At 39.5% G+C, this 16707-nt stretch overlaps 3 protein-coding genes across 5 annotated transcripts in view; 2 read left to right on the top strand and 1 right to left on the bottom strand.

Moving 5' to 3' along the window:
• The window catches only part of LOC146472528 (polycomb group RING finger protein 3-like), a 114288-nt gene extending 111484 nt beyond the window's left edge, over positions 1-2804 (top strand). For all 3 annotated transcript variants that reach the window (XM_085119315.1, XM_085119316.1, XM_085119314.1), the window contains one exon: positions 1694-2804. In XM_085119315.1, the coding sequence (XP_084975441.1) occupies positions 1694-1741 (48 nt within the window). In that variant the 3' untranslated portion in view covers positions 1742-2804. The remainder of the gene's footprint in view (positions 1-1693) is intronic.
• Positions 2805-3868: 1064 nt separating this feature from the next.
• On the bottom strand, positions 3869-13259 carry LOC146472527 (polycomb group RING finger protein 1-like). Its single transcript, XM_085119313.1, has 10 exons — positions 13103-13259; positions 12521-12620; positions 11100-11196; positions 10886-10941; positions 9913-9975; positions 9702-9822; positions 8335-8389; positions 7543-7641; positions 6932-7012; positions 3869-5129 (listed from the first exon to the last, which is right to left on the bottom strand). Exons 1-10 carry the CDS (start codon positions 13115-13117, stop codon positions 5085-5087), a joined length of 732 nt encoding a protein of 243 aa, XP_084975439.1. The 5' UTR covers positions 13118-13259; the 3' UTR covers positions 3869-5084.
• A 564-nt stretch (positions 13260-13823) lies between these two features.
• LOC146472526 (leucine-rich repeat serine/threonine-protein kinase 2-like) overlaps positions 13824-16707 on the top strand; it is a 35789-nt gene continuing 32905 nt past the window's right edge. Inside the window, exon 1 of the mRNA XM_085119293.1 lies at positions 13824-14445. The gene's annotated coding sequence lies outside the window, so the exon portion shown is untranslated. The remainder of the gene's footprint in view (positions 14446-16707) is intronic.

Here is a 16707-nt window from a genome sequence, read left to right as displayed (position 1 = left end):
AAGCCGCGTGTGAATATAATTCAAAGGTACTTTTCATCTTAGTTTATTCCCTACGTTCTTGACTTTAAGACGTAGTTAAACGAAAAATATTGAGCTCAGAGCGCTGATTGTGATCGAAAGCAATGTATTTACAGTGTATTCAATCACAGGAAATCGATGACCAAAGAAATATTCAATATTGTGCTTCGCGAATTACATGTAAATAAACAGATTACTATTAACAAGAAGAATGAATTGGTATTTTCTTGTGAGTGATGAATTGTAATGCTGTTACTGAAAGAATTTTTTATGAACTACATTTCATTTTATAGAGCAAAAGATGTACTTATTACCGCAGTTTAAGCTTGAATAAATGCTATTTCTGGTAGAATTCATGGAAACAGTTCTAACTAGTGTATATATATAAATTATCCCGGTTCAAGTTGTAGAATTTATGATAAACCTCTGCTTCATTGACCGTTTGAAATTCCCTAGATTGTACTAAATATACGATTTTGCAGACGGCATGAAACTGCGCCAAATCTCTCGCATTTCGCTTGCTTAAAGCCGCCGTTACACGTTGAAACTTTTAGCTGAAACTTGTGTGCAACGGCTCAGCGAAACAAGTTTCAGCACGCGTTGCACCGTGTAACATGGTCGGTTTCGTGAAACTTTCTCGAACTTCCGTTGCGAGACAAGTTTCACGAAAAGTAGAACCGCTTTCTACTTCTGCAACGGCTCGCAACGGTCGCAGTGGTGAAAAAACAAGAGTTTCACCGTGTAACACCACTTCGTGAAACTGGTCTCGTTCGCCGTTGCACACAAGTTTCAGCTAAAAGTTTCAACGTGTAACGGCGGCTTAAATCGCACCCGCTTGAAAATCTCTGATCGGCTCTTGCGAATAAAATAATTGAACGAGTGTACCCCGGCTGGGGAGAAGTTTGTCGTGTGTTGTCACGTGACCAGCTCCAACCAGGGTCTCTCTCTCTCTCTTGCTGGGGCGGGAAGAAGAGAAACCCTGGGAACGAGCTTGAATACACTCGGTTTTCTATGCAACTGCACGTGACATTCACCTTGAGTCGCTAAAGCTCTAGACTAATTTGCAAAGTTACATTTACTCTTAAACTGCCACATTGCTACTCATCGTCCAGAAAAGGTGCGCAGAAACCGTGCTGCAGCTACACAAACAGCTTTGCTTTGACCGTGAAATCCGAGTAAATTTGTTGTCGTTTAAACATCAGAGTACACATAGGCTCACAGGCGATTGTCTTCCGTGAGGGATCCTGCCAAGTTCAGTTATTTTTGTTATTTCAAACTAAACCCCTTCAAGCCCCAAGCACCATGACCATCGTCTTACACGAGTATGAAAGAAAGAAACGATTACCAAAGATAAAATCTCCTAACTAGCGTATGAAAACAGTTAGGAGAATATCGGTTTTGATATTAGCGCCTAAGCGTTAAAAAGTGTTCTCTACGCCTTGGTTGGTAAAGAAATCAAAAGCATTGATTAAAAAAAAAGACATCACAGAGCATGCTGTTCTGAAAGTTTTGAACGTTTCACTTTGGGGTTTGAAGGCCAAAAACTTACAGATTTTACAAATTTAAGGAAGGTGACCTGGCCCCCGACGGTTTTCATAAAAACTGTAGTTTCTTGGCTAGGTTCGCGACGAAAGACCTTTGAAGTGTAAAAATAATTGCCTTTGTTTCTTTATAGGGATGTCCTCTATTACTACATTACAGACCAAGTCTCAAGTTATTTTAGCTAGGCTGTAACTGATTATCCTAGGAGCTGAGAAGGCGTGCAGTACGCTTTGCTTGAAAACACTGGCAGTTGAAAGAAGCGCTCAGAAGACAACTGGCGACGCCATCAAGCCATAGGGAACATGCAGTTCCCCTGCCGCCTGAAAATCGCAGTGAGATCCAAAATGAACGCTTAACTCCATATTGATGAATTGATGAGAAATTTATAATAATAAGCTGGGAGTAGGACGTCTTATCTCTCGGAAAAATCGAAAAGGTCGGAGCGAAAAGAAGAGACACAGCGAAGCGAGAAAACGCTGTGAAATTGTTGTACACTGCATGTGATGGTTTGAAGCATGTGAAATCAGTTGCATGATCTTCACACAGGGGCAGTTATTTGGGGCAAGAGGAAGTATTAAAACCGGATGATCGGGGGCACGAAAGTTAACAAGAACGGGTGAAAGAGCCCGTTCTTGGAAAATTTTGTCCACCGATTTTTGCCCGGTTTACTTCCTCTCGCGACGATTAACTTCCCCCACTAAGGCACGAATTGACCTTTTATTTGCAACATCAACTTTACACAAATTCAAAAGAAACAAACAAACAAACGAAATTGCGTATAATAAAATATTTCCTGTTACGAGCTAATTGTAGTAACCATTTTAGTGATCCTAAGTAGTTATTTTTACAGCAACTTGCTTTCTCCTACATTTTTAACGTCGCATTTAGCATTTGTGTATAAATTTACACTTACACAGAGATAGAAAAGGCTGCTACATGCATAATTTAATTGTTTGGTTTCTAACTCACAGCGGCCAAATTCACTAAAGCCCGATAATTGCTTGAAAATTAAGCCAGTGTATTCACCGTTCATGTTGTCCAAAGCTGAGCTACAGGGCCGCTGGATGCAAAGACACTGCTAGTTACGTTAAACTGCCGACAGCGATGAGTGTTATAGGCGTTTGACAGGAATATAAATTTCTTTTTTGACGAGGGTAAATATTTATTGTACAGTATACACGACATGGATTGTCGCGCATTGAATTTATAAGCCCAGACGAGAATAAATGGATATTTTAGAAATTTCAGTCTCCGTTTATTGCTAATTTTAGCACTTGGGGAGCGGGGTAAATGAGAAACTAATGCATCGGCTATCCCCTAGCGGGGATCCCGGGGAAAAAGACTTTTTTTATGGGGATTTACCAGGGAGGTTTAACTGGTAATTTGCCTAGCAAGGAGGGTGAAATGAGGAAGGTTTGTTTTCTCGTGTCTTAGCTACGGAGAAAATAGGGGGTTTTGTAAAACAAGAAGCTATGTTGTAGTCGTTGTAAATGAAGGGCAAACAGACCAGTGTACATGAAGTCTCCTGGGCTTGTCTTGCGTCACGTGCTCTGAAGAGCTCGACAATAGCGGATTCTGTCACTTCAGGTATTGTCTTGCAAATCAATCTATGATAAATATGCCGTTAAACCAAAATTCTTGAGATGTGTTAAACGAAGGTGATGCTGACCACACGACCTGGCTATTAAGGGGGGGGGGGGGGATTTCTTAACTGTGATCTTTCCATGCCCCCTTCCGAGAGAGGAAAATTAGCACTTTCGAGAAGGAACTTCTCCCCTCCCCCCACCTTGCCCGGAGTCCCCCCCCCCCCCCCCACACATCCCCGCGGTGGATTGGTCGATAGGCGCGTGAAAGTTTTCATCCAGTCTCAAGAAAAAGAACTACCTTGTACATCACATATACGGCACCACGGGAAGGCACTACTCAGTAGCTTTCACGTAAATAGTGAAACTTTAGGAATGCATTCACAGACTCAACAGTTATAGAGCCACCTTGTAAACTAAGAAAACATCACAGGAAAATACTGCTAACGGTCAAACGTAAGCGTCTATCCCACAGATTAAAACGTTAGAATCACCTTGTATAGCACAATAAACATCATCCCAGGAAAGTACTAAGCTTCCATTGGAATGGTCACAGCTTAAAACGTTGTATAGCGTGGTAAACAGCAGAAAAGGTTTGCTGCACAGTAGCGTTGTTTGTGTTTTGCTTTGCTTTGTTTGTCTGTTTATTTGTAGTTTCTTTGCCGGCGTCTCGTTGACAGGCATTTCTCACACGAGACGTTTAAATCAAACACATGAAAACTCCATTCAAAGGACTTGCATAAACGTTTAATTTTTTTAAAATACAACTTTCTATTTACAACCGTACAACATTCAGCGTATCCTTCCTCGTCCGTACGTTCTTTTCGTTAAAATCCCAACGTACTATCATGATTAAGCCATTAGAGTTCCCGGCCAAATATATCAGTTAAAGGGTTTTCTTTTTTGATAAACAAGAGCAAAGGGAAAACTAACAAGTTGAGTAGCCTTCCTTTAACACTGCAACTATTAATTATAAACGCCCGAATTTCACCAACTGAACATGTTTAACGGGGCAAAAGGGGACAATGCTTCATTTCCAATAATGTCCATTTCCACCCTCCACCCGGGGGTGAACCTCTGGGCATTAGAATTTCTTGAAAACAAATTGGTAAATACCCCTCGCCGAGGACAAATGAGCCGATCAAATGCCTCACGGTATAGTTATCAAAAGAAGTCAAGTGCTTCGTTCTTGGACTGAAAGTTATCACAGGTGTAAATAGTCGGTCTTATTTCTAGGTGCCCTCCTCAGATAGTGTCAAATTTCTCGGGGTTTTTTGGATAAACTTGTCGCTAAGACGAAGCAACAATTTCATAAGGCTGATTCACGAGGCCGTCAAATTCCTTTTAGGGAAGACAAATGCCCAACCCCAGCCCTGCGGGAAGACAAGGGGGATGGGGTTGGACACTACTGGAATTAGGAGCTTGAGCAACGACAACGACAACGAAAACGTCACTTAAAAATATAACTTCCCGTTACTTCATCTACTTCGCGATTATTCCAATTCGTTCAATTTGTACAATGTGGGCGAAGTATCCGGGAACTAAATTGACAGGAACGGCGTTCAAGTAAGGAAGGGGAATGAAAAATTTATTGTCGTGTGCTCACGTTCTCCACAAAACCTTGAATTTGGTGATTTCAAGTTGTTGTCTTGATGATGAAGGCAAAGAATTGAATAAAAACTTATAAAGTATGCAAAGCGACTGTTTTTGCTCATTAAACCTGTTGTTTTGTGGCGTTCTCGTTGCTTTCGCCGTCGTCGTTGCTTAAGTTTCCTTATTGACTGATACAAAACAGTTGCAGCTCTAACATCATTACACTGAAATGCTTTTACAGCGATTCTCCATAGTTTTCCTCCTCTTCCATAAGTTACAGTGAAGGGACAAATGCATAAGGTGACACCATCAACTTGCTCTGAGCTAACTTGCTGGCAGCGAAACATTTTATGCCGTGCCACGAACACGGTAATATAGAACCATTGGCGGTTCCTAAGGAAACAAATAGAAAATAAAACAGCTTTAGGTTTCACTTGCTAGAAACGAAACGTCTTTATTAACACGAAAATAATAAGTCCATTGACAGGACCACACAAAAACCGACCATTTGATACATATGAATGAACGATGTACCGCTAGCAATAAGGACACAAATGATAGTGCTAGCGGCACAGCATTCATCTGCACCCTTCACATTCACATTGCCACGATTCCCACCATAATCGCCCACGACTTGCTCCCATCTGGCTTCTTAGCTCAGTCGGCAGAGCGACGGACGGAGATTTTTTCTTTGCCTCGAACATGTGGTCCCCCATTATTTAAACCAGCTCCCTGACATTTTTAGCTTCTTAGTTATTTCAGGGAGCTGGTAAGCCCTTAACATTTCAAAATCGTTTCAACTAAATGTATGAATAACATTTAAACGGGGTAATAAAGTCTTGTGGTTGTTGTTGTTGCTGTTGTTGTTACTAGGGCTAACGCTCACTGGAAAATTCATCTGCAGTGCCCAACTCGAAAGCAGCATGCTCCTTTAGGCACTGCTCACACTAAACCAAACAAATTTATCCTAATTCTTTTTAATCCCCCTTTGTAATTTAAGGTGACTCGACCCAGTTATTTTTTGGCGGTGCCACCCTACTTTGAAGCTCTCTGGTATCCCCACCTTTGCTTTTATCGTAAGTTTAACACACAGACTGGATAACATATAGATCAATCTACAATATAGCAAAAAAATTTCGGCGATCGGAGTAAATGTCACGTGCTTATAGTGCCATGCCCCTTTAAGGTCAATGTCCAGTGAATGCATTTGGAAGTCAGGCAAGCGTGGTCATTGCACGCGTGCTGAACAAGAATGCTGTACCATGACAGACTCGAAACAATAGAAAACTCCCTAAGCACAATCTCAGCCAAAACGCTAAAAATCTTCAATGTTTACTCAAGTTTGGGCTTATAGAAGATAATGTCACAATTTTTCAATGACCATGAAATTCGGAATCCGGGTAGTTAGTTAATCAATTGTGGCCCTGAAAAAATTTGAAGGGAAAAAAACTACGAATTTTTAAGAAAATGCTTTTTTTGTGAGGAGGACTCTGAAACGTTGACAAGCGTCAACAAATAGCTAAAACTATAATTTCTATATGTTTGCATTGCTCGAAATCTGGCGCATTTACAAGACCCAAAAGCTTTCTGCTGACGGGCTAGGGTCCACCTGTTATAAAGATCCCCAAAATAAAGGAATAAATCTCATAGTTTATTAGATATAATCATTTAAAGTTTGCTTATCATTTTTACATAAATTATGACCTAAATTTGGAAAGCGCTAAATTTCTCGAATTGGGTCTTTGTGATTTTGTTGAAACTTTGTTCAGCGCAAGGCACTAATGCGCACTATGTGTAGCCGAGAGATCTTTACGAAAAAAGCCGGCAACAGCAGAATTTCGACTCAGACCTCAAAGGGGCGTGGCACTATAACCACGTGACATTTACTCCGATCGCCAAAATTTTTTTGCTATATTGTAGATTGATCTATATGTTATACATTCTGTGTTAGACTCACGACAAAAGTAAAGGTGGGGATACCAGAGAGCTTCAAAGTAGGGTGGTACCACCAAAAAATAACTGGGTCGAGTCACCTTAAATGTTTATTGTTTTTTATGTATTGTATTGAATCTCGTTGTACGTGTGAAAAATAAAATTGAATTGAATTGAATTGGAATTGAATTGGGTTCACTTTGGCACTTTAACATAGATTGCAGAGTTAAACTTAACTATCTGATCCATCATTTGATACATACCCTGTTTAACCACTCACTTATCCAGATGAACTTCATTGTTCTGAAGGGATGTATAATGTGGTTATTACACACTATCTCCACCTGCCACGGGTGTTAAAAAAAATTAATACACCTTACGCATAATTATTCTTTTATTTTTATGAAAATTAGCCTCACTAGCCTCTTTAATAATATTAACAAGGCTAGATAGCATCGCTAATATTTTTACTCTGGATTTTTTACTCTAAAATGAGGTTATCAGGGCTAAATCACATATATCAAAAAGAATAATAAATTGGCCGTCATTTATAGAATAATACATAGGAACACAGGTTTCAGACAAGGTGCAGACATTTTTCAAAACATGTCTTTGTTGTATCCTTCACATTCACTGGCCAAATGTGTTAGGAATAAAGACCTTTGGGACGCAGCAAAACAACAGCAGATGGAGATTTAGATCATGAGAAGATGGAAACTGATTAAGCACAAGTTCAGCCACAGAACCAAGTATTTTGCTGTTTCCTGACTAAATAAAATCTTTGAACTGTCTAATGACTAGGCTACTCCACTAACCTTCTTGTGAACATATCATAGCATTTTTCCCAGCAATGAAAATCCTTGTCAATACTAACCTGCTTCTCTTCTGAGATATTGAGTTTCATTCTTAATAACTTCACAAGTTGAGCAACCATCATGCGAGCTGAACAGCGTATGTACTTCTTGCTGAGAATCTGCAAACACACAAACAAGAAACCATTGGTAAAACGAACAGAAATTCAAAAAAAAAACATTTTGAGTAACTCAGTTTGAGGAACTCGGCACATGTTTTGGAAGACAGTAAATGAATTCAAGAATCTGGAAATTTCTTTTAAATTTTATGGCTGTCATTTACTTTTGCAAGTTGAAATGTGGCAGTATTGCATGTGCTGATTGACCTCACAAAATCAAAATATGAAATGAGAATCATGGTGATAAATACTGTTGATGAAAGAAGTCCTTTTGTGTTTATTTTTGTTTGCTGCATTTATTGAAAACATCAAAAGGGGTTATTAATAATAATACCACGAGCACGCATTGGATATGAGATGATAGGTAGCCAATGAGGCGCATAGCATCAAGTTGGCTATAATCATCTCATATCCAACAATTATCCATATCAAAACAATCAAGAAAACTAATATTGCTAGATCTTGCTGATTTCGCTTTGCAAGAACAAACAGAAGACAATTTAATGCTCATCATTTCTCGGTCAGGGTATAATGGCTCATATACCATTGCTGCTAAGCCAATCAAATCTCTGGAATTGTATTATACAATGATCCAGTTTTTAAAAATCATCTTTATACATTTCCTGACATAAAAATAAAAAATTGAGTGGCAAATAAGTCTTGGAACCAAACAAAAATCTTAAAATGTCAACTCACCCCCACAGTTTCCATTGTTCTATGATTTTCTGTGTCGTCTTCATCTTCTTCCATGCTGTTGAGAAATAAGAACAAAATTAATTCCATGTCGGTAATACAGCTCTAAAAGTTGTTGTCCAGTTTCGGCTCTCAATAAGCCAAATTTGAACGTTTCTGTGGAACATACACTACAGGCCCCAGTTGTTCAAAGAGCGGATAACTTTGAATATCAGATAAGTAGCTATCCAGTGGATAAAATGTATTCATTGGAGTGCATTTTATCCGCTGGATAGCACCACTGGATAGAATTATCTGCTCTTTGAACAACCAGGGCAAGGTATATATTAACAATATTAGCATTAGAAAGAGGATGGCTTCATCCCCACTGATCTCTAATCTATCACTCCAGGAGGGAGTGAGATAAGGAAGAACAAATACTCTCAGCTGCTCTATGCCACACAGTTCAATGTTGGTAAAGTAAAAGTAATATTTATTTTTAATTTCCGTAACATGGTTAAAAAATAATGTGCAAGCAAGGAAGCTAAATGAACCATTTGGTTATCTTTGGTTATCCATGGAGAGTGCTTGTGCAATCTCCCGAGGCAGAGGCTCATGATAGAGTGCTTGACAATAATCCGGATGAAATTGGAATTTGGAAATGTTGGTTTTTGAAAAGAGGGTAACTGGAGTGAAGTTTAAACGTGAGTCTGAAGAACTGCATCTCATAAATCTAATATTTAGATTACAAGGATGCGAGTACCTGGAGAAAAACCTTTCAGAGCATGAATGAGAACCAACAACAAACTCAACCCACATATGACAACAAGTCCAGGAATCGAACCTGGTCTACATTGGTGGGAGGCGAGTCCTCTCACTGATGTGCGCCATCCCTGCTCTGGTCTAAGTGAGACAACCTTTATCTTTATTTTGTTGCTCCAGAAAATGTCCATACTCCATACCCACACCATCTCCATCCCTAAAGGAATACATTGCAAATTCAAAGGGAGGGGGGGGGGGAGGGTCTTAACACCACAGTTTCTAAAGGAAATTGTGAGGCTAAATGAGATTTTCCAGTGGAGTGGGGAGCAGGCTGGTCCAAACCAAACACTTTGGAAGGGAAAGGAATGACCTACCATGGGGGAATGGAAAATTCCTGAAACTGCTCATTTACAATTAGTAAGCAAATCCAGAGAACACATTTTCCTAAGATTACTTTGTAATAATAATAATTATTCATTCTAGAGGTACAGAAATGGCAATCAAAATTTCAACAGGGACACTGGCTACAACCATACAAAGATATACTGTCCCACTGACTATGCTGTTTTCCACTCAAGTAGAATTACATGGCATTAGCGTAGTTTCTTTATAATCTATTAATCACTGACCTCTCGTCATATCTCTCAACACACAGTGACACTTGTTCATCGTCCCTGTACATGTTTCTGTTCTCGGAGTATTCTCTTTTGACCACATTCTCCACTGATGCTTTCTCATTCTCCTTTTCAACTGTAAATAAAACATGGAATAACCATACAAATTATAAATAAATAAACTTAAAATCAACACGTCACAATCTCAATAACAAAGTTCCATTACCCTGAGGTTTCATTACAGGCATTCCTCTGGATTCGTAGAATTCTCGTCTTCTTGTTTCTTCAGCTGTGAGATAGAAAAATTCTTCAAATTTACAATCTTGTTTGGTTCTCACGGACACCTCTCATACACCATGCAGTGCTCTTACAGCAGCCTTCAAATACAGCTATCCCTAGTCTTGTAGCTATTTTAAGGTGTGTTCCTATGGCCAGGAGAATTGAAAGAGGGCTATACTCACATGCTGTGGAGGGAAGTTGTGATGTAGTGGTTACTTGGGGCTTGCCAGATTTTCAATCGGATCTTATCAGTCAGACGATAGGAGGAAAGCTAGTTTCCCACTAGGTCTCTGCAGTGTTATATTGTTTCCTTGGACAAGAAGCTTTGTCCGCATTGTCTCTCTTCATCCAGGTGTATAAATGGGTACCGACAACATACTGCTGGGGGGTAGTCCTACAACATACTACATGTAACTTTCCATCCAGGGGGGAGTAGTATTACATCTACAATCCTGGCTAATAATTTCCAGGACAGATACGAAAATAGCGTTTGCATTGTACATTTGTATTTTGGATATTTATCAACAGTTGCTTAAAGGCTTGGTGGTGCTGTCATTGTGAGTGCCCCTCCCCCCTCCCCCCAAGCAATGCTGATAGCCACTGGAATCATTCCAACTGTACATAAACATAGCAACATGACAACATTGCATGGGGGCAGCGGGGAGGGAAGGTATTTCAAGATGAATTTTGAAAATCGTCCCAGTTTTTTTGGCCAGGATTGTAGTTAATTGCTGATACTGAAACTGCTCCAGTTGCATCAGTCACTGACGCTTGCCGTGCAACTTTTTACTATACTGGAATGTTAGTCTTACATCTTAGGTCAAAATGATTTATGTAAAAAATTTGTTGCAGGTCTGTGATCTCCAGAAAACTGAAGTTCCATTTTATTATTATTTATAGACATAATTTGACTATTTAACCTTCAAGAATCCCAGGAACAAGCTTTGCCACAATGTCCTGCATTGTTCTGTCTAGCCTGCAACATATTGATCAAAATCATAAAAATAATAAGACTTTTGAGGTTAAGTTGGACATGACATTATGATGTTATTTCCTTAGATAAGAAATTTAACACCAGATTGTCGCTCTATCCAGGTGCATAAATGTTTATCAGTAACATACTGCTGAGGGTACCTGATATTGAAGAGAGGCTGGGTTTCATGTATCAGCAAGTTGCACATTGGACAATTCTTGCTGGTTTGGAAATATTTGACAATGCAGCTCTTGCAAACTAGGAAAAAACAAAAACTGAATTAAGTACAAAGTGTATGTTTTAAAGAAAACTGCAGTTAGCTAATATATGACATGCAAATAGTATATTATATAAATTACTGTTACACAATCAGCCGACACCATCGCCTGATGAAGACCAGCAGTATAGCAGCTGAAACGTCGCCATCCACATCTATGTGACTCAATCATGAGACAAATGATTAAACTCAGCTATCAATATATTAACCCTTTGACTATTCATATTCCTCAAAACTTGCCTTAGTTCTTCCCAGTATGTGTCATCTAACAAGAGATCTGGGTCCAGTTGTTCAAAGCCCAGTTAAGTTAATCCTGGGTTGAAGTGAACTTTCATTCAACTTTAATTACTAATCAATAAAGATTCTTCCAGAAGATTTTTCTCCCTAAGTTATGACTTAGATTTTACTTTATCATTAGCTCAAAATTAGCTTTTAAAAACATTTTTAATGAATGAGTTGAAAATCTCAGTTAATTTTTATCAGGGATTAGTGTTAATCAGCTTTCAAACAACCAGGACCTGTTCCAAAATATCAGTGAAGCACATTTGTGTCCCCAAATTAGCATCGGATTTTCCCAGGCTATAAGGCATTGACATCTCAATAAAGTTTCCTTCTATCTATCTAACACAACAACAACAATATTCTGTTACTGATTGGGGGGGAGGACAAAGTTCAGTCGGTCATTTTCTTATCTGAAGACTTAATACCTTCTATTTTCAAACAAAACAACAACAATTTATTTTAAAATTAACAAATCGAATGTGGTTTAGCGTTGTCTGCACTCTTATCAACAACGATATTCGTCATCACAGTGGTCAAAATGTTGTGGACTCACAAGGCGCAGCCAAGTGAGTCCACAACAAATTTTGACCACTGTGATGACGAATATTACACAACGCTAAACCACATTTGATTTGTTTTATACCACAATATCAACGTCAAAGAAACTTTTTACAATAACTGCCAAAATTTCCGCGCATTGACTGATGCAAACAACGTTGTCTAGACTCTTATCGACAACGGAAAATTAGCCAATCAGATTGCGAGATTAGAAACAATTGTGGTAAAATAAAAACAGAATGAATGGTTTGTCCCGCAAATAGTTACAAAACTAATCGAGGTGGGACAAGATGTGGTACAAATACGAGAATACTTTAGAAAAACTGAGAAAACTAACGAGAACTTACAAATACAGACATGCAAAAACTTTACGTAGTAACAGATTTAAAGCCCATCAGAGGTTGTATTAATAAGACTCCACTGTGCAAGTGGAGTTTCCACTTGGGAGAAGATACACCTACATACATGTATGGAGACATTCTGTAATAGTGGTGGCATCAACAAAATATCCTGCACACAAACTGCAAACCACATGGGGATTCAGATCACAGATTCGAATGACAATCTAAATAGGAAAAACATTCACATTGTAAATTTGGGGCTTAAAATAAATGAAAAGTTAAGTTAATATTATAAAAAAATAAATGGCTTAAAAAACTTGGAAAAGTATTTTTAAAACAGCACGAAATGTTTTCACCATTCCAGATCTCTGCAAAATTTATCTCGATGTGAACTCTGGAAAGTTGTAAGTTGTTGAAAGTTTAATGAATAACAGTTTATCGGATCAGACAACACACTTTAATACGAGCTTCCTTCTTATATCAGTAGTTAACTGGAAACACTAAGTTGCCCCATAAATGATCGAACTTGGAGGTATCCGTCGACATCATTTTCCCTCGATATCGATCACATCGAACACGAAGGTATGAGCAAGATGAATACAGCGTTTGACAGCTTAAACTACCAGTGAAAATCCATTGGTTTAGTCCTAAAAGTAAACTTAAAAGCAATATTTTCTTATAGAAGACAATCAATAATTGACTGTACCTCTCTGGAATCCATTTCTTCGTTTTAATTTACGGAAGCGTTGCGCTCCAATCTTTCCGCCATTTTGCATTGGTATCGTTCCCAGGTTCCAAGCGTCCGGCCGGCTCCAGGTCGCGATGGATATCTGTTGCAGGCGTTGCGGGTGCGGCGGGCGCTTCATTGGGGACTTTACGCAACCACGACGGCAACGCCAACGAAAACGTCACTTGAAAATACAAGTTCGTGTTACTTGTACTACTTTGCGCTTATTCCAATTCGTTCAACTTCTACAATGTGGCCGAACTATCCAGTAACAGAACTGGTGGGAACGGTCTTCAACCTGTCAGCACAGAGAATGAAAATTTACTGTCATGTGCTCACGCTCTCCTTAAAACCTTGAATTTGAGCATTTCACGTTATTGTTTGGCCGAAGATGGAGACGAAATGTATCAAAATTTGTAATGCACGTGCACAGCATTGTTTAGCTCATTAAGCCTTTTCTTTATTGACGTTTTCGTGGCCGTCGGCGTCGTGTTTGCGTAAAGTCCCTTTTCTCTTTTCCAGACGACAATCAATTTTTTTCATCCCTGTTTTGAAAGTTTCTTTTCAGGCAACATTTTGGTAAATATAACAACCAATCAGATTTTCGATTCGCCTGGATTTTGACTTTGATTAGCCCAGAGGAGATGCCCAGTGCGGCCAGAGGTCCCAGAGGTCTTGTTTTCTTGGTGCAGACCAAAAACAACGCAGCCTCTGGGATTGATCGAAAGTCAGGAGACCAACCGCTAGCCAAAGAGCTTGAGGACTCTGGGTACGAGATTGGGCATTGTTCAGTGGTCATAATTTCTTGCGTCATTTTAGCAATATCGACCCCAGAGCCTTTGGGCAAGGATTCTGCACAAGTCGAGAGAGGAAGAGAGAGTAACGTGGGGACGAGGTTGTATGCAGTCAAGTTCATGACGTGAATTACGTCGAACTCACTAACAATCAGTGGTATTTCCGCCCTGCCAAACTGTACAAAATTCAAGCCAGTTTCTTAATTATGAAAACTCCTTCACCCAGCGCGTCTGTTCGAGAAAATATGTTTGTCTTTTTATTTTCATTAATGGCAAAAATAAATAAACCCGCCATTCCTGTGGGGGAAGACTCGTCACAAGTTCGATCATTTGAGCGCGGAAAACTTTCCTTTGTGACGTCAAGTTTTGTTGCTTCGTTAACGAAGCAATGATAGTCGTATAACGTCGTGTCCCAATTAGTAGGTCAAAAAGGCATGATTCGCGTCAGAAAAATTTTCTTCATCGCATGTGATTAATTCTTAACCTTGTTGGCAACGTCGTCTACTGTAGGAAATCCACACAAGGAAGGTAAGACTTGTTTTTCAAATTACGAATACTTCATCGAGGTTTTTTTTTTTTCTCGCGACAGTTCAAAGCGCGTGCTAATACTCGCTATTTACCCTGTCTTGCAATTATTTTTCTAGTTCAATGATAAAAAATGCCTTTTTTACTGATTCTCGATACTTTCTAATATTCCGGTTTTCATTACTGAAAAGCGGTAGAAAGGTTCTTTTTTAAGAAAATTTCGTTTTACTGACTCACTCAGCTATTGTTTGGTTTTGACAGTAACCATGGAAACAAAACCAAAACAAAAAGTCTTACGTAGTCGTTCTTTAGCGCGCGCTCATATTTTTTCTTGCTCAGCTACTTCAATTTTAAGCCTCTTGCCAATTGGATGCCCGTTTAAGAAATAACAACTTAATTGCTTGTCTAAAGTGCACAAGAAACAACAGTCTCTAACAGTAGATAGGACTAATGTTTCTGAGCGCCGACTGTGGCACACCTTGACAGGCAACTTCAATGAGGGTGGCAGCGACATACCCTGAAAATGATGCAGTAGGTGGTGGTAGCGACACCCCTTTGGAAGCTAAATTGTGAAATAACGGAGAGAGTATATAAAAACTAAGGTGCCGTAAGGGGCTCCATCCAGCCTGCTGCGTGCAACGCAAAGTCGTAGGTAGTAGTCCAGTAGTCCATCGCCAGCTGTGGAGTGGAGTAAGTAAGTTGGAGTGGGCTTTGCGGGAAACAAATTAGAGAATTAGCGTGTAACAACCGGGTTGAAGACACAATACAACATGTGCGTGAAATAGAGACAAAGGAGCACCCAACTTAACTATAGCTGATAAAGGCAGCATCGCTTAGTATCTATTACAAAAATAAAACAGGCAGAAAAACAACAATGCAGCCTTGTTGGCAGCTTGGTTCGTGTTGTACCTAGATACAAAGAGGCTCTCGGTAATGAAACAGTGTAACACAAGGCAGGTCTGCATCAACATCAAACTCAAGAAGAAGTTTCTTGAGTTAATGCGGGGGCGAACATCAGGAAATTTTCTGAAGGTGCAAACCCTTGTTCTTACCCTTGCTGCTATCCATTTATTATAAGAGCAACTTTGTCTCCAGGTATATGGGAAAGTCAAGTGCAGCAGCAAAATTAGTTTCCGGCTTTTCAGCCAGAATAACAAATTTCAAGGTAAAGTCATCTTTACTTTCGTCCTCGGACGAAACCTGGGAAGGAAAAAGAAACGAAAACTGACAGAAAACGCTGTATACAGACCAAGCATAAAACACTTGAAATTGACAATGAGTTTTTTATTGCCACAACCAACGAGCACCCCGCTGTCTTTAGATTCGAAGTCGAACAGAGTTGATTTCATGTACGTGTTCAAAGAGACAGCCTTAACACACAACTTGCTGTCTCGAACGGAAGGATTTATCCACTGCTGACTCGACTTTACACGGGAGAGCTTCTCACACCGTTGCTCTCCACAAATCATAACAGCACACAAACAAAAACGGATGAAACCGGAAAATGAAAGACCAGGAGAGGGAGTCATTTACGGAAATCAGCTTCACTATTTCATAAAGATTGTAAGGTGCTTTCACTATTTTAAACTACTGATATCTCTACTGAAGTCCCGTGGAAAGCACAGTAATCCTCTTGATTTTATTTCACTGAAGGAAGAGACGTGACACGGAAGCGGCCACACGGCCTAAAATTCCGATGACCAGTATTGGGGTTGTTTTAGCTGCACAAACTTGACCTTTGAATTTGAGGAAGACAAGAGACAGTGTTTTGAACAACACCCCTTCTCCGCCCACCTTGTCTCGTGATCGATTAGGGAAATCCTTGAAAATGCGATATCTGCACGCAACCTTTAAAATTTCCTAATTTGGAGAGTTTTCAGCAGCCCTAGTACGTTGTATTTTATGGGTAATTTTTTAAATGTCCCCTAGTTGTGCTGTAACGGGTATAATAACTATCAGTACATGCATATGACATTAAGACTTTTTTTGATCATCAGAACTTGATAACATGGTCCAAAAAGTAGAAACGTTGTTTGGTATCAGAAGTATTTTTTAGCAGACTTCGTGTCTTGGCATCGCGCAGAATGCCTGGACATCATGAATAATTCATAGCCACTGAAGCGGCAAATTCGAATGCGATCGCCCTTTGAAGAGCTATAAATTAGAGAAGAATGGGCCAAAACTAGGCAACTAGAGGTCACAAAATTCACTTTCCCGAGTCTCAGAAATACTAATCTCAATGTTCACGCACTGCTTCTTGAAAAT

This window comes from Pavona decussata, unplaced genomic scaffold, assembly GCF_977016875.1.
Source record: "Pavona decussata unplaced genomic scaffold, jaPavDecu1.1 SCAFFOLD_98, whole genome shotgun sequence".
Taxonomy (NCBI): Eukaryota; Metazoa; Cnidaria; class Anthozoa; order Scleractinia; family Agariciidae; genus Pavona; species Pavona decussata.
This window is presented reverse-complemented; position numbering and strand designations above follow the sequence as displayed.

What these genes read in the sequence shown, in the direction of transcription:
- LOC146472527 (XM_085119313.1), bottom strand. An exon ending in GCCTGTAATGAAACCTCAGG is followed by an intron (nt 9,823 to 9,912) that starts GTAATGGAACTT and finishes TTTTATTTACAG; the next exon opens with TTGAAAAGGAGAATGAGAAA. An exon ending in GAACAATGGAAACTGTGGGG is followed by an intron (nt 7,642 to 8,334) that starts GTGAGTTGACAT and finishes GTGTGTTTGCAG; the next exon opens with ATTCTCAGCAAGAAGTACAT.